This window comes from Heloderma suspectum, chromosome 10 (genome assembly GCF_057233095.1).
Source record: "Heloderma suspectum isolate Gila_16-S chromosome 10, 16-S_ref, whole genome shotgun sequence".
Classification (NCBI taxonomy): domain Eukaryota; kingdom Metazoa; phylum Chordata; class Lepidosauria; order Squamata; family Helodermatidae; genus Heloderma; species Heloderma suspectum.
In genome coordinates this window covers 35658516-35682956 of record NC_139467.1, presented here as the reverse complement: position 1 = coordinate 35682956, position 24441 = coordinate 35658516, and the positions used below count along the sequence as shown (strand labels likewise).

Below are 24441 nucleotides of genomic sequence, written 5' to 3'. Positions count from 1 at the left end.
TATTCTTCCTTCAGCTGTTTTTTTTTTGTTTTGTTTTGTTTTTTTTTACCTTGCCCTGATCCGAGATGGCGACTTTTGTCCCTCTCTACCTTCCACGGTAGCGAAGCCTATGCCAGCTCCCAAGATGGCGGAGCCGACCTGTCGAAGCGAACGGCGCGTTGGCGCCCTTTTCGCCGCCGTTTTTTTCTTTTTGCCCGGAACAAGCATGGCGGCGCGAAAAGGGAAGCGAGCGAGGCTCCGCGGTTCGGAAGGAGGGAAGCCCCGAGTCCTCCTGGGTAGACGGTGAAGCAGCAGCCACTTCCGCCGTGAAGAGGCCTCGCCAGCAGTAAAAATGGCGGAGTCGGTGCTCGAAGTTGTAGGGAAGCTGCAGTCGCGGCTGTCGGGCAGTTCGGAGCCCAAGAAGGTAAAGGGACCCCCTGAAGGGAAGGGTGAGGTAAAAGGGGGGCGGAGGGGGGCGGCCTGTGGTGGCCAAGCGGCTGGGGGAATTCTGGCCAGCTGGGTGGGCGAAAAGGGCCCTCACAATAAGGGCCACAGTGAGGCAGACGGAGATTGGGGCGGGGGCGGGGCGGAGATTCACGGAGGGGGGCTGCTTTTAGGGGGCGGGATGACTGTGCTGCAGGTAGACTGGCGGGGGGCTTCGTGGGGGTGCAGGTGACCTGGGTAGGGGTGCCTGCTAGGGAGAGCACCCCCCCCCTGCTAAAATTATGACAAGGGGGCGGCTTTGCCTTTTCCAGGGCTGGGCGATCAAGAGATCCTCCTTCCCCAGGGCTTTTTTTCCGAAGTGGGTTGGCGGATGTCACAGCTCGGTTTCCAAGGGCACGTACTTTTAATGTGTATTAAGTTACCACCTCACCACCCCTTCCAGCACGCTCTTTTTTCTAAGGACTGAACTCCGAATCGGGGTAGTTGGAATGAGGAGCTCTGTTCTTAGGCATCCCCCACCCCTTCTCCATGGGCGGTGTGGGGATTTTAATTTGCGGTATTGATTGTCAGTTGGGGATCATCTCTGGCAGGGTTCTGGATCAGTTCATCTGCCAAAGTTATCTTGTAAGTGCGGTGTAAGAAGGAAGGGGGGGGGGAAATCTCCTGTCTCAAGCTCGAATGTGGGATGTTGGGGATTGTGCCCCCACCCCTCGCAACTTACCAACCTACCTACCCACCACCCATATCAAGTTGGATGGCAGAGAGATCTGAAGGGAGATCTCTGTGCTGTCAGAACCATCCCAAGCCTTAAAAAAAGTCACCCTGGGCGAATGCAGAATCGCTACCGGCCTCTGGTGTTGTACTTCCAACAACTTTAGGTGTAAGACTCCCGACAAAAACTTATCTCGCAACTTTGTTACTTTCAACCCAAAAAAGGAAAAGAAAGGAAAAGGGAAAGAGTTAAAGTGTATGAAGGGGTAACTGGACTAAGTGATCTTCAGTATGTGCCAGAAGGACCCCAGGGAAAATGTGAAGGATGTGTGGGGCAGACATAGGGGGGCTGGTGGTGAGTGACTCTATGAATAATTTACAGGAAAAAGAAGGTGGAGAGAGAAGAGCTGGATTTCTTCTTTCCCTGGACTGATAGAAGGTCCCCCCACCCCTCGATCAATATAAATTGGCATCTTCTGAACAGCTTCTCTTGTCTTTTCATTGAACTGATTTGAAGTAAGAGCACAGGAGGGAACAAATGCATGGTGCATAATGTATTTCAGCCTTCTCCAACCTGGGGCCCTCCAGATGTGTTGGACTGTGCCATCCCAGTGCCCCCGCTGGCTGGGGATGATAGGAGGTGTAGTCTAACATATCTGGAAGGCCCCAGTTGGTGAAGGCTGGATTGTATTTGGCTACATTAGAAAGGAAGTGCTGGAAGGAAAGCGCCTTATCTCTGGCATGCATCCTTGTGGCATTAAAACTACCAAGCAATGAGACTTTGTTTCTGAAAGGGCTTCATGTATTCAGAGTTTATGTTGCTTCTGGAGCAATCTGAGTAGCTTCTCTTCCTGAAAATCCTTTAAAATCAGATGGCCTCTTCCTTTAGGATTCTGGGAATTAAATTAACCACAGATAGATGTGATACTTCAGAACAATAAAAAAAGCGTTGGCTCATCCTGAAAAGTGCCAATCTGGGATATGATATATTTTGTCCAAAATTCCCATTTTTAAAAGCTGCCAGCACTTGCTGCTATGTATTAGGAAGCAAGCCAGACCTATGAAAGGAAGGAGAACTCCACCCCTCCACTCTGCTTAACCCTTACTAGCTGCATGTCCGCAAGTATGTTTTTGTGTTAGTTGCTGTGTGTATTTTCTGAGGGGGTGGGTGGGTGGGTGGAGAATGTTGTGCACGTAGCTAGAATCCGATAACTGCCTTAGAAAATCTACTTAAAAAGAAACAAGTTAAACTTCTAGCCATCGTGGGGGTGAATTCAGACAACTGTTTCCCGTATGGCAGCTTATCAAAGTGTACGTCTGACTATGGGGGACACTGGGAGAGTCTGTAATATCCTGGCAAGTGGTAAGGTGAATGTTGCCTCTCCCCAGCTTTGCTGGCTTTCTGAGTGGGTGCAGATTAATGGCAAAATTCCCCTTGCTGTTTGGCAAGACACTACAGATAACCAGCATCCCTTGTGGCTGCACATGCACTGTGGTAACGTATGCCATTTGGTAAAAGGGCCATCTGTGATCCTGAAGAATTGTATGGGCTGTGTCTGGGGCAAGCCTGAAAACCAGCAAGACAGGCTTCCCAAGAAGAGATTCCACTGGCAGAGCCAGCTCAAGTTATTTGGTACTATACGTAAAAAAAAAGTTAATGTTCCTCTACCCCACGATGGCACCTTTACATATACTGTGTGGAGGAGGGAGGACTGTTTCCTCAAGAGTTTTCTTCACTTGCTTCATAAGTTTGGGGGTTGGACTCGATGGCCTTGTAGGCCCCTTCCAACCCTACTATTCTATGATACTATTCTATGATACTAAGTTATCAAGGGGAAGGGGCTTTGACTGGGGAAAATCATGCCATTAAGCACACATGTGTCCCAGACCATGTCATCCTGAAGCCTCCAGTGTTTTCCAGAGTAGCCCAAGTCCCTCCCAAATTTTTGACACCCCAGGTCCAGCCCCATGACCTGCCCAATCCACTGGTCCACAGACGGAGCTTTGTTTGCTCTACCAATCTTCTTTTCTGTCTGCCTGTTGTTTTCTCCTCTTTACCAAATGCCCACTCTTCCTCCATTCTCCTTCACTTGCTATTATCTTTTAAATAAACTGTATGTACCTTTTCCTCCTGCCCTTCCAGTCAGAAAACCCTGATTCTGGGTGGACTATAATCCATAAAAGCTTATGGCACAATAAATGTGTTGGTCTTTAAGGTGCCACAAGACTTTTTTTTCAATTTTTGCAGCAACAGACTAAAACAGCCCCCCCTCTGGAAATGGATGCAGACTACTTAATCTTGATTTCATTTTTCTTCCAGGGCTTAAGTTTTCAAAGATGTTGATTCTGCTTTTCTTGGGGGGTGGGGGTGGGAATACTGAAATGGCAGATGGCAGAAAGGAATGAAGGGCTTGGAGCTGGGGTTCTTTGGCTAGGGTGCTATGGTGCTGGGAACTGGCCAGGGAAGAGGAAAGAGTGATCACTGGAAGCTCCCCTTCCATTCCTTTGATCCTTCACAAGAACAATTTCCAAGTGTTTGTTCACAAGTTTTTGTTCACAGTCATGAGGACTAGAATCTATTTCTTGGTGGTGGTGGAGAAGATTAACTGTGAATCTCTCAGTGCCAGACATCAGACTGTGCAGTTACATGCTTGACCCCCTGGCATGAGGATTTCATGCAAGCGGTTGCAAAGCATGAGCTCTCTCTTTGCCTGAAGCTTTTGCCATTGCGCTGCAAATTGCTGGTTGGGCAAATGCATTTGTGCGTATGGGTGGGTTAGAAAGTGTTGCTTGGGGGTGGTCTGAATTGCAAAAGTTCTTTACAGCTCGTAATTTTGCACGACTCTGGGCTATTGCTTCCAGTCTAGTTTCTAGAAAGGGTAGAGCGTGCTGGCCTTCAACTGAGTGGTGGTACCCCAACCTAAAGAAGATTGCACCAGTGCCACCACCAATACTTTCTTTCATGTTTGGTTGGATTTCTTTTTAAGGAGAAGCAGGGAGAATGCGAGAGAGGGGTGACCAGCTGCAAAGGAGGAAGGGGGAGCGGAGAGGAGACCTCATTGCGCTAATTTATTTGGCCCAGCATGTATCGACTCGTGCATTTCTTGTCGGTGGGGGAGGGGAGGGCAAAACTGTGCAATCCATTTAACAAAGCAGTGACAAGACAATTACACAGACTCGCTCTGTAATGTAAACTCACTTAAGGAATGGATTTTCACAATTGCCTTTTCATGTTTTTGTGAAATATTTTTGCTTTTATACCCCCCTGTGAAGAAGGGCCAAACACATTACTCTCAGTGCACCTTTTTTGAGGTCTTCTCTCGCTTTGTATTGGGATTGGTGCCTGTCCATCCTTGGCAGATGTAAAGGAGAACAGAGTTGCTTTATCTCTCATAGTTGTGTAAAAGAAGAAACCAGTGGATAAAGGATAATAAGAGTGGCTGTGAGCATAAGCAGAGTTGCCTCTCCCTCACCATTCAGTAAGGAACACCTCCCATACCAGCCTGCCCACACATGCTAGGGTCATTGGCTGATGCAAGACAGGATTTGTAGAAAGGCATCGACAAGGGAGAGGTCTTTTTCCGTAACATCACCCCAGTTATGGAATGGTCTCCCCAGGGAGGTAGTTTTTTAGCAGCTGACCAAAAAACTTCTTTTGAATTCACTTGGGCATTTTTCAGACTTTTAAAATATTGGGAATATTTTTAAACTCTCTGACTCTTGCACTTTTATACACTGGCTATTTTGAGCATTTTTATTCCTTGTCTTAATTTTTTGTAAGCTACCTTGAAATCCTTCTTAAAAGGCAGCATATAAATAGTTTTTGGTTTTTTTCAATCGCAACCAGCAGTCACTCATTGGAGGAAGGGCTCCCAAATTGGAGGCTATGACCTCCAGGGCAGCCTGAGCCTCTGTATCAGTGAAACATTGCCTGGAAAGAAGGTGGTGAAGAGGGACTAAGAGAAAGGGAGAAAAAGAGGCCAGTGAGATCAGGATCCCTCCCGTCACTGGTGCATTTATGCCAGCCATCTCCAACTAGGTGTCCTCCAGATGTGTTGGACTGCAACTCTCATAATTCCCATGGGAGTTGCAGTCCAACACATCTGGAGGGCACCAGGGTAGAGAAGGCTGACCTAGGTTTGTATCTCTTTCTTTCACACCCTGCCCCTGTTGACTCCTAGGTTTTTACTCTTCTGTTTCTTGTGCACACCTAGTTTGGTGCTAAAAGTAATCCTTTTGATTTTGAGGGCTTCTTCTGGGGTGCATGAGAGGCCTTGTCTCCTCTCTCTAGCTAAAGCTCAAATGGAACATTAAAACAAATTATTTCAACACTGAAAATGCCAATGGCAGATAGCAAAACCCCAGAAGAATAAAATGAAACCAAACATAGTTAATCACTGATTTTTTTGCTCCAGGGTTTAGGCTCATCTTGTTCTAGGCAGAGCTGTATTCCCTCTAAAGCAGGGGTGGACAATTTCTGGCCCTCCAGATGTTTTAGCCTACAACTTGCATCAGCCCTAGCCAGCACAGCAAATGATGAGGGAAATTGTAGGCCAAAACATCTGGGAAGGCCACAAGTTGCCTACCCCCTGCTCCAAAGGAATAGGTTTGCCTCTTAAGGGTGCTCCTTGATCCATCTTTGTCACTGAGGAAGCAAGTTGCTTCTGTGGTTTAGGTTGCTTCTCCAGCTGCAGCCCTAGCTGGACAGAGAGAGTCTGGCCTCAGTTATCCATGCTCTGGTAACTTTCAGGTTAGACTACTGTAACGTATGATACAGGGTACTGCATTTGAAGACAGTTCAGAAACTGCAGCTAGTGGAGAATGAGGCTGCTAGCTTACTAGCCTGGGCTGGGCATTATGATTGTGTTATGCATCTGGTATGCCAACTGCCCATGCTCCCACTCTGTTTCTGGTTCTAATCCAAAGTTCTGGCTTTGACCTTTGAAGCTGTTGGTTCATGGCTTAGGACCGGGATGGGGAATGTGTGGCCCTCCAGTTGTTATTGGACTGCATCTCCCATCATCCTTCACCCTTAGCTGTGCTGGCTAGGGCTGATGGGAGTTGCAGTCCAACAACATCTGAAGGGCAAAGAGCACCTGCTTTGCATGCAGAAAGTCCCAAGTTCAGTCCCCAAGATCTCAAGGTAGGGCTGGAAAAACTCCTACCTGAAAGCCTGGAGAGCCACTGCTGCCAGTCAGTGTCGACAGTACTGGGCTAAGATGGACCAATGGCCTGGTGCAGTATAAGGCAGCATCCTATATTCCCACCCCTGGCTTAGCACTAGGGAGCCTGGAAATGGCCACCATCTCCATTCTCCCTACCTATCCACTTTTACATTAAGATCTTCAGGGGAGGGCCTCCCGTAGGTGCCCCCACCATCTGAGGAGAGGCACATAGCTATGAGAGAGAAGACCCTCTCTCATTAACCCAGTTGTGGGACACTCTCCTCTTGCCTGCCACTTACCTTCTTGTCCTTTTGGTGCCAAGCAACAACCTTTTTAAAATTTTCCCAAACAGTTTACAATTTTCATTCCACTGACTGTCTTCTGCTGCTTTGATGATACAATTTTGTAGCTTTCAGCGTGGATTTTGTATTTGCATTGTTTTTATTATTTCTTTCTTTTTGTAAACCACCCTGGGAATATAACTGAAGAGTGGTATAAAATATATTAGTATTACTACTGCGATGTTTTCCTATCTTGTTTACATTTTATGGGGAAAAAATGAAGGCACTGAAAAGTTGCAGTACTCTTTAGCACTGCTAAAGAGTTGCTTACATATATATAAGTGTTTGTCCTCTTCAGGATAGTCACCTGAAGAAGTTAATTACAACTCTGAAAACTGCCTGAATTGACTGGTATTGTATCCGTTCATTACTAAATAGTTTTATGAAGTTGTGGTGCATTTTAAAAATGGGAAACTTTCCGTGGAAAAAGATAGCGGTGGAAAATGTTTCCATTATTGAAAATGTTCTACCGCACAATATTGGTGTGTTGGAGGCTTAGCTGGTATGGGGTGCAGAAGGGGGTTGAGTGGAAATGGATAGAGTATGCAGACAGAATCCCACAAATTTTCTTGGATGACTGCAGGTGACTATGGGCTCTTCTCTGGGTCAGAGCCAGGTCAGAGACATTCTGCCCTGCCTCTGATCTCACTGGGCCTCAGCCCAAGTTTGATTCAAGATGGCCTTGCCATCAGTGGATCTCTTAACAGGTCTTGGTCCAGCAACTGCTTGGTCTTGATGACTTCTTGGCACCGACTGTTCCACAATCCTGGTTCTTTACAGATGAGCCACTGCAGTCAAGAGCTAAAGGCAGGGTGATGTCTTTTTGAGGTATTGGAAAGCTTCCAGTATATTCTTGGGTGGGTGGATGGGGGCTTAGTAGTTCAAATGAGAGAGGGGTACTGGGGTCCTCTCTCACTGCAATCTGCAGGATTCTTGCTCTGAATCAAAAAGTTTGGGTATTCTTGCTCAACTCAGTATCGGGACCATATTATACCTGTCTTGAAAGACCTGCCATTTGCTTTCCTTGCTCAGTTCAAGGTCTTGGTTATGGCCGCTAGTCAGTGGCTAGATGGCCATGGGATAGATTGGTTCCCTGAGAACCAACCTCCACTCCCTCCTGTGTTGCCTCGTAGGCAGCGTGGCTTGGCCCCACACTCCACACTCATAAGAGGAGTGCAGAGCGGTGAAAACGGGGCATTCCTGGGGGCAGGGCAGGCGGAAGTGCCGTTCTGACGCTTCCTATGCATCGTCCAGTGTGGTCCCCCCCGCCATCTTCTTGTGGCTAGACAGCTGAAATCGGCTATCCAGCCGTGAATGCGGAATGGCTGACGTGCGGAGGGGAAGATCCCCTCCGTGCTGCTCCTGCCCTGCATTGGATAGGCGGCCGCCTCCAAGTTTGGAGGCAGCCACCTATCCCGATAAGATTGCGCCCTCCAGCTCTAAACAGTTTAGGACCTGGCTGTCTAAGGGACCTAGTTATGAACCTGTCCAGTTATTAGAATCTGCAGGAGAGGGCCTCTTCAGGGCACCCTGACCCTCAGAGGCCCGTTTGTCGGGCATGCACAAAAGGGCTTTCTCCTGTGTCGCTCCCAAACTGTATAGAATGCTCTCCCCCAAGAACTACGATGGGCCCACCATTCTCTTTACTTTTAGAAAGGATGTGAAGACTTTTAAATTATGTAGTTATTACTGTGTTTTTGTTATTGTTTTAAATGGTTGAGTGCAGCCATGATGGCTTATTAGTGAATAAGCCGGTATATAAATGTTTATAATGACTGACTTGCCTCTTTGCAACTGCCATCTTAGCAGCTTGACAGATTTGTTTTCTGCCCTCCTTGCATCGCTGCTACAAGGGTGAGCTCCCTTCACATGGCAGACATGTGAACTCCTGTTCCTTTTGTCTCTGCAGCTGATGAAGAGTTTGAAGAGGCTTTCTGAGTTGCCTATCACGGTTGATATTCTTCTGGTAAGAACCCTTTCATAATGGTACTTTTTAATACCCAGAAATGCAGTCGCCGTGGAGATCCAGAGCATTGCTGTCAATAATGAGGTTCTGTGGGTTGTGAAATCTGATGATCTGGATAGAGGTGTGCAGCCTATCTTGAGGCACAGTTGCACTCCCCCTGAAGTGCTGGTGGTCATTTTTAAAGCCATAAATCAGCCTCCCTCAATCTGAGTGCCTTTAAATCTGTTGGACTGCAACTTCCACTATCCCTGACCATTGGCCATGCTGGCTGGGGCTGATGGGAGTTGTGTTCCAAACATCTGGACGGACCCAGGTTGGGGAAACATTGCCCTAACCGGTTATGGACCACCTTCTCCCACCTGATCCTGCTCTCCCACTTAAGTCATCAGCGGCGGCTCTGCTTCACATCCCTCCACCAGAAGCATGGTTACTGGGAACACAAAGCAGGGCTTCTTTGGTTGCGGCACCCAGATTGTGAATGTGTTATCCCAGAAGGCCTGGTTGATCACCTCCATTAACTTTTTGGTGGATTTAAAAGGCTATTTGTGAAATTCCCAGAGAGCTTCAGCTATTGGGTGGTATGGAAATGAAATAAATGAATACATATTTTGTTTCGCTGTGTTTTGGGGCTAGCTGAATTTTGCTCCCCTATTGTACATTCATTTTTCCTTTAACTTTCTGTTGATTTGTTTTTAGTGAGTTTTTTATTTGATTATGTTTTGATGTTTTTAATCTGACTGTTTTAGGGGTCCCTTTGGGGACTGAAATGTGGGGTATAAATAACTGAGCTTTACTTTATTGGGGAGTAGGGGTGGGTGGCAATGTTACCTGCCCAAAACTTTCCAGGATAACACAGGATACATACATAAAAGAAATTTATATTGCCTATCCACTGTTGTCAAAACCTGAACTGGTTGTCTATAACCCTTCTGCAGGAGACTGGGGTGGGAAAGACTGTGAACGGTTTACGGAAACATGAACAGGTTGGGGACTTTGCCAAGAACTTGGTGGCGAGGTGGAAGAAGCTGGTGCCAGTCCCACAGGAAGCAGAACGGTAAGCCAGCTTTATCCCATGGTCACATTCTCTGACGTCTCTTCTTGCTGGATGCTGTCTTGGAGGCCTGAACTTCAGCTGACGAAGGCATGTCTTGCCCAAGAAGGATGAAAAGAATACTCTCGTCCTCTGCTTGAGTGGGAATGGAAGTACTCTGCGGAGTATGCACTGTGGCCTTGAATCCTGGGATCTCCCTTTGTTTTGAGGGAAGGGCCATAGCTCAGTGACAGCCCCTGCTTTGCATGCCAAAGGGCCCAGGTTCAATCCCCATCATCTTCAGGTAGGGTTGGGAAAGACCCCTGCATGAAACTCTGGAGAGCCACTGCCGGTCCAGTGTAAGCTGGTCTTCCTGAGCCTGGTGTCCTCTAGATGTGTTGGACTACAATTCTCATAGCTGGCTGGGGGATTGTGGGAGGTATAGTCTAACACATCTGAAGGGCATCAGGTTGAGGAAGGCTAGTGTAGACAATACAGAGCTACTTGGACCAAACGTCTGACTTGGTATTGTTGTTGTGTTCTGCTGGGTAGAACATTCCAGTTGGTCTCTGTTTTGCTCTGTCATCTCCCACTCTGCAAAGGCTTTGCAAGTACTGGCTATTCCACCAGTGTTTCCTAAGCTTCTGATACTTCAGACACTATTTTTTCTTTCTGCACTATAACTGGAAGTATGTGCCAACCATACAGTCAAAGAAAGCATTGTTTGTTTAGAGAACTTCGATGACAAGTGTACCTTTTACTGCAGGGGTGGGCAATTTGTTGCCCTCCAATTGTTTTGGCCTACAGCTCCCCTCCCCCTTCATGGATCACTGCCTTGTTGTGGCGAAGGGCCTTGCGTAACTCAGTGAAGCCATAAGCTATGCCGTGCAGGGCCACCCAAGACGGACAGGTCATGGCAGAGAGTTCTGACAAAATGTGGTCCACTGGAGAAGGAAATGGCAACCCACTCCAGTATTCTTGCCAAGAAAACCCCATGGAACGTATCACAAGGCTAAAAGATATGACGCCGGAAGATGAGCCCCTCAGGTCGGAAGGTGTCCAATATACTACTGGGGAAGAGCAGAGGGAATTTCCAAGTAGCGCCAGAAAGAGTGAAGCGGCTGGGCCAAAGCCGAAAGGACACTCAGCTGTGGATGTGTCTGGTGGTGAAAAGAAAATCTGATGCTGTAAAGAACAATATTGTTTAGGAACCTGGAATGTCAGATCAATGAATCAAGGTAAGCTGGAGGTGGTCAAACATGAGATGGCAAGATTGAACATCAACATCTTGGGAATCGGCGAACTAAAATGGACAGGCATGGGCGAATTTAATTCAGGTGACCATCATATCTACTATTGTGGGCAAGAATCCCTTAGAAGAAATGGAGTAGCACTCATAGTCAACAAAAGGGTGGGAAAAGCAGTACTGGGGTACAATCTCAAAAATGATAGAATGATCTCAGTACGAATCCAAGGCAAACCATTCAACATCACAGGAATTCAAGTCTATGCCCCAACCACTGAGGCCGAAGAAGCTGAGGTTGATCCGTTCTATGAAGACCTACAACACCTTCTAGAACTAACACCAAACAAAGATGTCCTCTTCATCATAGGGGATTGGAATGCTAAAGTAGGAAGTCAAGAAATCACCGGGATAACAGGCAGGCATGGCCTTGGTGTACAAAATGAAGCAGGACAAAAGCTAATAGAGTTTTGCCAAGAGAACACGCTGATCATAGCAAACACTCTTTTCCAACAGCACAAGAGACGACTCTACACATGGACATCACCAGATGGTCAATATCGAAATCAGATTGATTATGTCTTTTGCAGCCAAAGATGGAGAAGCTCCATACAGTCAGTAAAAACAAGACCTGGAGCTGACTGTGGCTCAGATCATGAGCTGCTTCTAGCTAAATTTTGGCTGAAATTGAAGTACGTAGGGAAATCCACTAAACCATTCAGGTATGACCTAAATCATATCCCTGATGAATATACAGTGGAGGTGAGGAATAGATTTCAGGGATTAGACCTGATAGACAGAGTGCCTGAGGAACTATGGACGGAGGTCCATAACATTGTTCAGGAGGCAGCAACGAAATCCATCCCAAAGAAAAAGAAATGCAAGAAAGCCAAGTGGCTGTCTGATGAGGCTTTACAAGTAGCTGAGGAAAGAAGGGAAGCGAAAAGCAAGGGAGAAAGGGGAAGATATATCCAACTGAATGCAGAGTTCCAGAGAATAGCAAGGAGAGACAAGAAGGCCTTCTTAAATGAACAATGCAAGGAAATCGAGGAAAACAACAGAATGGGAAAGACTAGAGATCTCTTCAAGAAAATTGGAGATCTCAAGGGAACGTTTTGTGCAAAGACGGGCATGATAAAGGACAAAGAAGGCAGGGACCTCACAGAAGCAGATGAAATTAAGAAGAGGTGGAAAGAATACACAGAAGAACTATACAGGAAAGATCTGAATGTCCCTGATAGCCATGATAGTGCGGTCACTGAACTTGAGCCGGACATCCTCGAGAGTGAAGTCAAGTGGGCCTTAGGAAGCATTAGTAACAACAAAGCTAGCGGAGATGACAGTATTCCAGCTGAGCTATTTAAAATCCTAAAAGATGATGCTGTTAAAGTGCTGCACTCAATATGCCAACACATTTGGAACACTCAGCAATGGCCGCAAGACTGGAAAAGGTCAGTTTACATTCCAATTCCAAAGAAGGGCAATGCCAAAGGGTGTTCAAACTACCGCACAATTGCGCTCATTTCACATGCCAGCAAGGTGATGCTCAAAATCCTACAAGCTAGGCTGCAGCAGTATGCGAACCGAGAACTACCGGAAGTACAAGCTGGGTTTAGAAGAGGCAGAGGAACTAGAGATCAAATCGCCAACATTCGCTGCATCATGGAGAAAGCAAGAGAATTCCAGAAAAACATCTATTTCTGCTTCATTGACTACGCTAAAGCCTTTGATTGTGTGGATCACAACAAACTCTGGCAAATTCTTAAAGTGATGGGAGTACCAGACCACCTTACCTGTCTCCTGAGAAACCTGTACGAGGGTCAAGAAGCAACAGTAAGAACCGGACATGGAACAACCGAGTGGTTCAAAATTGGGAAAGGAGTACGACAAGGCTGCATATTGTCACCCTGCTTATTTAACTTATATGCAGAGTACATCATGAGAAATGCCGGGTTGGATGAATCAGAAGTCGGAATTAAGATTTCTGGGAGAATTATCAACAACCTCCGATATGCAGGCGATATCACCCTAATGGCAGAAAGTGAAGAGGATCTAAAGAGCCTCTTGTTGAGGGTGAAAGAGGAGAGTGCAAAAGCTGGTTTGAAACTCAACATTAAAAAAATGAAGATCATGGCATCTGGCCCCATCACTTCCTGGCATATAGAAGGGGAAGAAATGGAAGCAGTGACAGATTTTACTTTCTTGAGCTCCAAGATCACCGCAGACGGTGACTGTAGCCATGAAATTAAAAGACGCTTGCTCCTTGGGAGGAAAGCTATGGCAAACCTAGACAGCATAGTAAGAAACAGAGACATCACCTTGCCAACAAAGGTCCATCTAATCAAAGCTATGGTTTTCCCAGTAGTAATGTATGGCTGTGAGAGCTGGACTATAAGGAAGGCTGAGCGCCGAAGAATTGATGCTTTCGAACTGTGGTGCTGGAGAAGACTCTTACGAGTCCCCTGGACTGCAAGGAGGTCATATCAGTCCATCCTAAAGGAAATCAACCCTGAGTGCTCATTGGAAGGACAGATACTGAAGCTGAAGCTCAAATATTTTGGCCACCTAATGCGAAGAGAAAACTCTCTGGAAAAGACCCTGATGCTGGGAAAGACTGAAGGCAAAAGGAGAAGGGGACGACAGAGGATGAGATGGCTAGATAGCATCACCGATGCAATGAATATGAACCTGAGCACGCTCTGGGAGAGTGCGCAGGACAGGAAGGCCTGGCGTGCTATGGTCCATGGGGTCACGAAGAGTCGTACACGACTGAACGACTGAACAACAACAACAGCTCCCCTCAGCCCTAGCCAGCATAGCCAATGGCAAGGGATGATGGTAGTTGTAAGCCAAAACTTCTGGGGGGCCATAAGTTGCCCGCTGCTGCTTTAGTCAAAAGCTAGGCTATATATATTTTGATCAAGAATTATCTGCCTTAGGAGGAGCACCGTGTCCCGTTTCTTTTATAGGATTTGATGATGTGGGCAGGCTTCTTGATTGGAGGGAGATGAACCCAGAGCAGGGAATCGCTCAGAGACATAACAGGCTGCATCTCCACCTAAGGAGGAGCTGATCACACTCAGTCTGGAGAGACTGCAGAATCACTCCCCTCCAGTGGATCCTGGCTGGGAGGAGGCAAATCGAGAGCATTGACTCGCGCAGAGGGACAGTAGGCAGCCTCCTCTGAGGCCAAGTAATCTGCTGAGTCCCTGCGTTATGTGCAGTCGAATTATGTGGTTTCCCCCAGTCCAGAATTGGGTCACTGCAGAATTGCCTGCTGTGACGCTCCTGCCCTTGGGCTTTACCTTCTCCTGGTTCCGCCTGATGAAACTGAGAAGAAAACCCCCTCAGGACGTCTGCCTCCACTGCATCAGTTGTCCTCACTGACACACCAAGCTTCAGCCCTGTTTACTCTCTGGGTTAAAGAGACACCCAATATGCCTAATTGGTTCCTTCTACCCAATGCAGGAGAAGTAACAAGGCAATACGTTTTTCTAATGGTAGCGCAATAAGATGAACCAACATGTGGGATTTTGAGTTAAAAAAATGTATTTAATGCAAGAAGAGTCATATATTACTATTAATCAATCTAAGCTTGGTCTTAACCTACCTATCTAAAGCCTATTCCCCAAACCCCACCCACTAGCTGTTGCTTCCTCAATCCCTAAGGCCCTGTCTGTCTGCCAGCTGTTAGCTCTCTCCTTTTATAACCTCAGAATCCTCTCTCTCTCTCACATGCCCCTCCCACCTTTCACTCACTCCCTAACACTTTCTTAACCCTATCTTACCTGGGTCACATTTAACAATGCAAACACATACATGAAAATAACAGGCATATGTTATACACTGGGTATATGCTGAGGCTGGCCAGAAGGAAGTGAGGCCAGACACGTGTGGAGATGGCAGCGGGCAATTTCCTCTGCTTGATGACTCCTTTACGCTTGTGGGAGGCTTTTAATAATTTTATTTATTTTTATTGTGGCACATTCGCCATTCGCTCCCAGTGTGCAGTCTGGGGCTGGCTGACCTAGTCGCTGATCAAAGAACAAGCACTGAAAATTGCCACAAAGGAAAACAAAGTAGATTAGCCTCCCCTCCCTGGTGCTTCAGGCAGTGACTAAATGTGTGCTGCTGTGTAATTTGAATTGCAGAGGGCTGCCACATCTATGCCACATTTTTTCCATTTTTTTTCCATATTTTGTTTGAGCCTATAATGACATCTGGGTACCAAGTTTTGCCTTTTTTGAATGAAGTCCACAGAACACTAATTCCATGAATCGATAAAATGTATGCACATTTTGCTTAAACTCACTGACTTATATGTTGTTGTTTTAATTCTGCAAAATTTCAAATAGTGCATTCTCAACTTGGAATTTTGGGGAAGGGTTGATAGCAGAAAGGAAAGTAAGAACCTAAGAAGAGCCATGCTGGATCAGACCGAGTGTCCATCTAGTCCAGCATTCTGTTCACACAGTGGCCAACCAGCTGCCCGTGGGAAACCCACAAGCGACAACACCCTCCCCTGCAAGTTCCCCAGCAGCTGATGTACATAGGCATGCTATCTCTGAACTGTAGTGTTTCGGTGAAACAACGTGACAGAAAAGAGAGAAGCTTTGTTCCCTGAATATTAGGATATTTCATAGCCATGTGAAAACATGCAGGCTGCATCTTCAATTATAAGGACTAGAAACCTGGTCCCAAAAATCTAATTACTAGACTCTGCAGCATTCTGCATGGGGAGAAGGAGAGGAGTCAACAGCCCTGGCTGCATTCTGTTTCTGCCTTAGTGAAGGAATTGGGACTCGCCAACAATGAAGATAGCTTAATGTTTCTACGTTGGGTCTCTGATCTGCTACTGTTTCTTTCTTCTTTTTTTTAAAGACATAACCTTGAACCTGTAGAACGCAGCTACGACCGAAGCATCTCTAGGAAAAGGCCACGAGAACCTTCGCCCAAAGAGGATGAAGAGGTCGAACCGGACTTGTCGGAAGCTTACCAGCCTTCCTGCAGCCAATCATACGAGTCAGAATATGGAGTGAAAAAGCCCAAGAGATACTCGGAGCCCGAGAAAACCCATCAAACAGTGAGTTATGGTGTTCCAGAGGGCAGGGCGTGGGGCAGAGAGTCCCCAGTGCTCTCGTCTGACCAGGAGTACTCTGACTATGGACACACAGCCTCGCCTGAGGCAAGCGAGAGCCCTCAGGAACTGTACATGGACCTCTGTAGAGCTGAGGAACAGGAGAGGGAACAGAAGTCCCTTAACCGGAAGGCCAATAAAGGCTACAACTTTCAGGACCGGCTGGAGGGAGGTCACAGTAGGAACGTCAGCGATTCCCAGGACAAAGCCGGCTCAAGTCGGAGCAGAGAGCATAAATCTTCTCACAAGGAGAAGCAGCGGACAGATACCAAGGGGGAGGAGCGAGTTCCCGATTTTATTCTAGAGAGACTGCATAAGGGTTCTTCGAAAGAGCCCCTCCGAGAAGCTGCTTTGACAGGGGGCAGCAAGGAGAGACTGAAGGCCTTGGACAGCACCAAGCGAGAGAAGAAGAGAGAAGGCAGTGGCAGCAGCACCAAGAAGGAGAAGTCACAGTTTGACTTGGAGGAAACACCAGACGACCACATGAAGAAGCAAAAGCAGCAGGATCCCGAGAGAGCTAAGTCGGAGAAGGTGAAGCTCGGCTCGGAGGCTTTGCATGGAGATCGGGAGAAACGGAAGCCTGAGGCAGATTCTGCCAATAAGAACAAGGAGAAGAAGGCTTCGAGCAGCTCAAAAACCTCAGAGGGCAAACCCAAGGCCTCCGAGTCGGGCAAAAGAGCGGTGGGCTTCTCTCCTCCAAAACTTGGGGAGGGGGAATTGGAGGACGAGTATGAGCAGCCGACCATGTCCTTCGAGTCGTACCTGAGTTACGACCAGCCTCAGAAGAAGAAGAAGAAGGTGGTGGCCAAGCCCACGGCTCCCGTCCCGGAAAAAGACAAAGGGCACAGCAAGCAGAATGGTTCCAAGTCCAGCGCCAAGAGCTCCGATGCCAGCCGAAAAGCCCACAAGCCAGCAAGCGAGAAGAAGCCGTCAGGGGTGTCCAAAGCGAAAAAGGTGAGTCTGACGTCAGGGTGGTGCGCAGTTCCTCTGGGGGAATCGCTGGCTCCGAGGTGCCTTATTCCATGGGGCAAGGAGAGGAAGCAGATCTGGGGCGCCATCCATGGCAGCAGAAAGGGGGTGGCGGGCCTGACCCATAAACACACGACTCAGGAGGAAGTTCAGCAGTGTGTGCAAACCGGGCTGAAGTGAAAGTTGGCTGCGTATCATTCAACTCCTGCTCATTTCAATGAGGGCTTGCTCAGGAGAGACTCCCATGGGCTTGTGCCCCATCATAATGAGGGGAAGGGATCCCTTTTGGACTTTTCAGATCAGGCAGCAAAATGTCTCCATGCAGTCCAGTATCTACTCCCCATGTTTGTGAAATACAAGCCTTGCATCCTTGGGAGTGCGGAAGTCCCCCGAGTCCCGCTTCTTTTTGGATTGTCCCTCCGTAGGAATGACACGTCCAACGCTCACCCTCCATACATTTGCTGGGAGGCTAGGCCTAATTGTCCTGGCTGTTTAAAAGACAGACCTATCCCCTGATAAACATACTGGAAGGTAAATGCTGGAGAAGAAATGGCTACAGAGAGCAAACCAAAAGAGACATGGGGCTCGTGAGACCTCTGCACACCAAAGGCGTCCATGAGTTCTGCATCTCCAAAATTCCAGATTATGAGGGAGACTCGCTTTCTGCTTAGGCCAGCTTTCCCCAACTTGCTCCCTTCCAGATGTGCTGAACTGCAACTCCCATCATTCCTAGCTGGGAATGATGGGAGTTGCAGTCCAGCACATCTGGAGGGCACCAAGATCCCCCTGCTCATGACCCTGATCTTTGTTCAGCACACTGAGGTGCAAATTGGCTTCAGTAAGAGACAGAAGGATGGTAAAACATCTTAATGGGACTGCGCAATGGAAACGCGTATTCATAATCTTGGATGTGGAACCTGCCTTGCCTTTGTCCTGGGACTGACACGCTCTTGCAAGTGCAAGCAGTGCGGTCAAAGGGTTGAATGAGGGATTGGGAGGGGGGGAATCAGGGTAGAAAAAGTTTTTTCACACACACACACACACACACACACACACTACCCCGTGGACCTGCCATGTTTCTCGGCACCAGGGCTATTGGGTCCCTTGGCATTCCACCCATTTGTTGTCATTGCTCCTTATGCTTGGAGCTCCTCCCAGACATCATACGTGGTGCCATCTTTCTCTTCCTGCACCTGCAAGTCCCGCATTGAAATGGTGGAAAGCCTTTTGCTGAACGTTGGTAATAGCCGACCTCTAGAACAGCCTTTCCCAAAGTTCCCCAGGTATTATGGACTGCAACTCCCACCACCTCCAGCCTGCATGAGAGTGGTAATCCAACACCTGCGGACCCAATGTTGGAAAAAGCTGTGTAGGTTCTTGGGGGAGGAGGGGAGGGTGCTGTATTTGCCCAGACCAGAGGCCAGATCCAGCTTGGGACTAAATTGGTGCTTGTATGAAGCACGTGTGCTTGGATGGGCCGAGGTCTTTGGGAGAGGAGTGTGCAGAGCACTGAGGAACAAATGTTCTGCCTGAGGCATCACCTCAGGGAGCAGATCTAGCAGGGAAATATACACAGGCGCCTTGCTCCTTTCCTCACGAGTGAGATTGTGGGCAAAACATCCGCGGAGAGCTTTTGCTTTGCATTTGGATTCAGTCCCCCGGTGAAAAGGATCAGGTGGCAGGTGGTTTGAACAGCCTCTGCCCGAGTCCCCTGGATTGCTGCTGCCAGTCATGGTAGATAAGCTGGATCAGGTGAGCCACAAGTTGGATCTCGTATACGAGACAACTTCTCATCTTCTTCGATCACTGGTTACCCTTGATGCTCTGCCCTCCCTTCTTCCTACGTATTGTTCTTGTCTCTCCTTTCCCCCTCTTTTGTCTTCCCCCACTGTCAAAATGAAGTTTGTGAGCTCCTTGGGGCAGAGACCTTTCAGCTGATGTAACTCTGTAAAGTAGCATCTGCCCTGACCACCATGTATAAACCATTTTCCAGCCCAGATAATGGAACACGTTGAATGATATAGGCAGCTACCCCAGTGACTGGAGTCTCCAGTTGCCTTTGGCTAGATTTCCTGTAGATGCAGGCAAGAATTCTTTAAAAATAGCCTGTTGCAGCTGCAACAGTTTTCCTAGAACATCATCTCTTGCAGGACAAATCTGAGGGCACAATCTCATTCCCTCTAGCTGAAGCAGTAGGCCAGTGAGATTCATTCTTATGTATTATCAGCTGTTTGATGTGCCTTTGACAAGGGGTTGGATCCAGATTAAATCTGCAACACTTGCGCTGGCACAGATGGACTTCGGCCCTTGGCAGACCCTCCAGCCCCCTGAAAATGCTACACTGAGAGTCAGGAGCCCCTGCTGAATTGAGGGGGAGGAGCTGTGGTGTGGGATCTCCAATAATTGGGCAGAGGGACCTTCTACAAGCAGAGCCCTTCCTCTTGCAAAAGGCAGATCCTGGATCCAATCCCAGGCTTGTAAATATCTGTTTACATAGTCATTTGTGGCGAGTGAGAATTTCCTACAGGCAAGCAGTTAGGGAAGCTTTTGCAAACTAAAAGAGTTGCTTTTTCTCTTTCAGGCCATTCATGGGCCACAAATGATTAACCACGGTGTGTGTGTGTGTGTGTGTGTGTGTGTGTGTGTGTGAGAGAGAGAGAGAGAGAGAGAGAGAGAAGGAGGGCCAGTAAATATTGTTGTGGGCTAGTAACATTTTTGTGGACTTGTTCTATGAAGCTGCTTGCGTTACTTAAAAGCACATTATTTCTCTCCCTCCAGATCCTCATTGATGTGGTGCCAACGCTCCCAGACATCCCCTTGCCCCCAATCCAGGCCAACTACCGTCCACTTCCTTCGCTTCCTTCATTTGAATCAATACTCCCCACCCAGCCAAAGAGAAAGGGTAATTTCTGAGTTGTGAACAGGACAGAATTGGCGTGAGACAATCTTGCTGTTTCTTGGTGTTGGGGGAATGCTGGGAGAAATAACTTTCCTGTGTGGCGCAAGTCCAGTGCAGGTTTTGAATGATCTCCTTTGTGAATTCACTTTGTTTTCATCTGTGGTACTCCTTTTTCCCCCAGTGGGCCTCCTTGAGGCAGCTTAGAACAATGAAAAGCAGCAATCAACCTTAACAGTTCTATTCTAAAAGGGGAGTGGGGCTGGAAGCACACAAAAACAACTCAGAAGACTGAAACCAAAACAATCCAATGCCTAAAAACATCTAATACAGTGAACAGCATCGAAAGACTGTGTAAAGCAGCATCGAAAGACTGTGTAAAGCTCCCCTCCAAAGGCTGCTTGGAATGGAAATATGTTTTCTTGTTCCCGCAAAGCCTCTGCAGGGTTCTCCCCACAGGCTTCATGGGGAAGAGGGTTCCACATGTAGGTGCGGCTGAGTCCCTCTGAAAGTGTCCAGAGCAGGGTGTGTCTCTTGAACAATGTTCAGGGATGCTCTTATGGAAGAAGGTGCACGTGGGTACTTTGGATCTAACCCCTCCTGGATTGAGGAGCAACTGACTTGATTTTGTGTTAGTGGATCTGGCAGTTCCCCCTTTAGAAAATGTAAGCACCGCTGAACGTGCTTGGAGGTCCCTTCCTGACCACAGGTGGCTTTTTCTGAAATGCAAGCATGGATCTCCCCCCCCCCCGCCCGCCCGCCCCACTTGGTATGTGTGAAGGTTTGAGGCCTTTAGGGTCAAGAAAAAGGTTGGGCCTAGAGGCCTAGTTTTTTTTGTTGGGAGGTGGTATCCCTCAGACGAGTAGCTTCATTTCCCCAGTTAAGTTTCATTTTCATTTCCCCAGTTAAGTTTCATTTTCATTTCCCCAGCTAAGTTTCATTTCTTCAGGTTTGAAACAGTACTTTCAGTTTTGGGGGAGGAGGGTATAAAAAGAGAGAGGCAGAGATAGGAAGAGCAGAGTCAGGGAGATCAGAGCCTGAAGAGGCAGCAGGAAGAAGCAGCCTCAAAAAGTCTAAGTGCAGCTAGGGTAGAGATACTTGCGGGTTTACAGCTTTTATTTTCTCTTAATGCCTTTTGTATCACTCAGCTCTATGGTGTAAATACCTTTAGTTGGGATTTGCTTGCTTTAATTTACCAGTAAACTTGTGGTTTTGGGTGCCTAGTAAAGAGGAACATGATCCGTGCTTCATTCCAAAGCCTTTTGTTTCTCTACCATTTAGTCCTTAGGACAGCCTTCCCCAGCCTGGCACCCTCCAGATGTGTGGGACTACAACTGCCATCACCCCTCATCACTGGGGGGTGAGGGCAGTCATAGTCGAGCACATCGGGAAGGCAACTGGTTGGGGAAGGCTGTGTTAAGATCATAGGCTGCATTAGGGTCTTCACACAACACAGTTTAATGGTGTGATGATGATGACGATGATGATGATGGCTTAAGGCAGAATACATTCATTAATAAAAACTAATTAGTGCAAATTAAACAGGTTTAACTACTATGAGATGAGAGGGTTGGCTTTCTAAAAGAACTAGACAGATTCACAGAGCTAGCTAGTAGACCATGATGATTGCTAAGTAGAACTTCCAGGTTTGTTTGCTTGTTACCTTTGAATCCCACCTTTACCTCCAAGGAGCCCAAGGCTGCATACATGATCCTCCTCTCCATTTTATCCTCAAGACAACCCTGTGAGGTAGGTTAGGGTGAGAGGCAGTGACTGGCCCGAAGTCACCCAGTGAACTTCATGGCCAAGTGGGGACTTGACCTTGAGTGTCCCCAGGCCCAGTCCAACACTCTTACTATTACACCACAGTGACTTTTTCTGGGTTCACTGGCAGTACACTGCTGAGGACCTGATGCAAAAGTTGTGAGTTTCCCAGAGAGATCTAGTGGGCCGGTGCTGGAGAAGGAATTCTGTTCTGGATGGATCTTCAATCTGATCCGATGAGGCAGTTCTTGGGAGCGGCTCAACCCAGCTATCCTTGGGCCTTCTTTGTGGTATCTGTGCGATCTCTGTGCTGGATCCTGAGAATTGGCAGTGACCTAATTATCCGCTTTCTCTCTCCCTGGTGTTGCAGCGCTGTCCTCCCCCACCGAGGAAGATGAAGCTGGCTTCACAGGACGCAGGCTGAATTCCAAGATGCAGGTGTACTCTGGCTCCAAGACTGCCTACCTTCCAAAGATGATGTCTCTGCATGAACAATGTATCAGGGTCCTCAGCAATAATATTGACTGTGAGTATTGCTGTAACAGGGCGGTGCTGGCTGGCTGATCCATTCTGTACTTCTGCTAATTTAAATGCAACAAAGTGCAGTTTCTGGCTCTCCATGTTTGTCCAGTGTAACCGTCATGCAGGGTGAAATATTTGTGTACGCACAGACACACACCTTGCACCAATATTTTCCCTAGCCGTGTTTATTTCTGATCTCGGAGCTAGCTTTGGGGGATGGTGGGGACAGGCAAGGTGAAAGGTTGTGGTGGAGAAAGGCTAAGAGAAGGGTCAAGTACCACCTTACCACCAACACATCTACTTATGACCATTTCTGTATTGCCATATCAAGGCAGCTTTTGGCTTGGGAATTCTAAGCTTGCCTTTTAAAATGTTTAATTCTGCCCTAAGCCCCACTTTGTATCAGGCAAGACGCACCTGAAGGTAGCTTGAGTTTTCATATCCCTAGCGGAGCTGAGAAAAAGACAGTGCCACAAAATGGAGGAAATGCTGTGCTTGCGACAAGATGGCATCAGAAGCATCTGCCTCTTCCAAGGGGGTTCTTGTTCCAATGAGGTTTGTTCAGTAGTTGCCCAGCTGAACATAGAGGTGTGTGTGTGTGTGTGTGTGCACACGTGTGCGCGCGCATGCATGCGGAGTGGTGAGGGTAGAACAGTTCCCTCCCTCTGCATCCGAGGGGTCCCGATCTCATCCTGGTCTTCATTGGTGCTTCTGGTACTGAGCAAGGGCCACAGGTCAGTGGCAGAGCACCTGCTTTGCATGTGGAAAGTCCCACGTTTGATCTCCAGGTAAAGCTGGAAAAATTCCTGCCTGAAACCCTGGAGAGCCACCACTGCCAGTCAGTGTTGATGATACTGGGCTAGATGGACCCAAGGGCTTGGTATAAAGCAGCTTCCTTGGTATAAGGCAGCTCTCAGTGCCAGGCGTAGGGGGCTTTCACCTCTGAGAGATATTTGTAAATATGGTCAACAATATATACATGTATTAAATAAAATAAGTAAATATGCAGGAATACAGCACTTCCCCTACCGGTGCTCACGGTGTCTTGGCAGTGGTGGTTTTCGGTTCATTAACTGAAGTTCAGATGTCACTCTAAGCCAGCCTTCCGCAACTTTACACCCTCCAGATGGGTTGGGCTGCAACTGCCATCATTTTGGGAGTTGTGGTCCAACCCATCTGGAAGGTGCAAGGTTGGAGAAGGCTGCTATAGATTCTCTCATTGCTGTAGGCTGCTGCCAAATGTTGGCTTTCACACAGAAACAGGAAGAGTGGGCTGTGAGCTGCTGCTTCCCTCTCTCCCACCTTGGCCTCTTTTGTTCACTGCCTTCAATACCCTCTTGCTGTGCCTTCCTCAAACCCTCCCTCGTACCGTCTTTCCCAGCCTCGCTGCGAGGGTATTCACCCCCACTTTGCTGATAAATGCTCCTGATATGTCCGTGTTGCTGTCGTCTCTACAGACAGTCCAACCCCAACTCCGCTTTTCATGACCTTGCCCTTCACCACCATTTGGCTCTGGGATGGGTTAAGTCCAGAGCAGTCTAAGTCCAATTGACTTGATTCTGACACCTCCCAAATTCCGGAAGGTGTACAGTGGCCTGCACTTTAGTGTGTCAAGGCCATCGGCTTTTTGCCCTGTCTTGGGTATACCTCGGAAAGAGAGAAGAATCTGATGGCTTTCTCCCCCCTGCCCTTCCTTTCCTCACAGCAATTTATGAAGTGGGGGGTGTCCCTTACTCTGTACTGGAACCTGTCTTGGAGCGATGCACCCCGGAGCAGCTGTACCGCATCGAGGAGTGCAATCATGTGAGTGTTTTGAGATTATGGGGGGTGGGGAGGCGGAGAGCAAGAAGAGACTGCATCTGTTGCCATGCACCATCCACCGTCGCCTGTGGTTGGGGCCTGCAGTTGCAACGAGACTAGTGCATGACACTGTACAGCTCAGCTGCTGTTGCTGCTATGCCATAAATGCCAGTATTTATTTACTTTCTTTATTTGAAGTATTTGTATGAGAAAAAGGCTCCCACAATGTATAGTCCACTAAAGTCCTTGCCCTGCAGTCTAAAAAGGCATGCCGCACAAGGAAAAAGGAATGGCATGAATAATTCCTTTAGTAGAGCTGGTGGAGCGGCCCTGCTGTTCCTCTCATCTCCCTCCATAGAACCTGCTGGAATGGCTGCTGTTAGTGACATTTAAGGGAGGATGAGCTTTCATAGTGGAGGTCTTCAGCAGGGCTGGTGGAATGGCCCTGTTTTCCCCCTCCTCATATCCTTGCCT

The 24441-nt window shown here is 47.8% G+C and overlaps 1 protein-coding gene across 3 annotated transcripts in view; it reads left to right on the top strand.

Annotated features, from left to right (window-relative positions):
- Positions 1-259: 259 nt before the first annotated feature.
- Positions 260-24441, top strand: part of ELOA (elongin A) — a 34894-nt gene continuing 10712 nt past the window's right edge. For 2 of the 3 annotated variants that reach the window (XM_084815948.1, XM_084815949.1), the window contains exons 1-7: positions 260-403; positions 8550-8606; positions 9542-9660; positions 15761-16970; positions 19764-19887; positions 22016-22171; positions 23873-23970. In XM_084815948.1, coding sequence (XP_084672074.1) covers positions 332-403; positions 8550-8606; positions 9542-9660; positions 15761-16970; positions 19764-19887; positions 22016-22171; positions 23873-23970 — 1836 coding nt within the window. In that variant the 5' untranslated portion in view covers positions 260-331. Of the gene's footprint in view, positions 404-1516; positions 1651-8549; positions 8607-9541; positions 9661-15760; positions 16971-19763; positions 19888-22015; positions 22172-23872; positions 23971-24441 lie in introns of all 3 variants that reach the window. The other variant, XM_084815951.1, reaches the window with a different exon arrangement.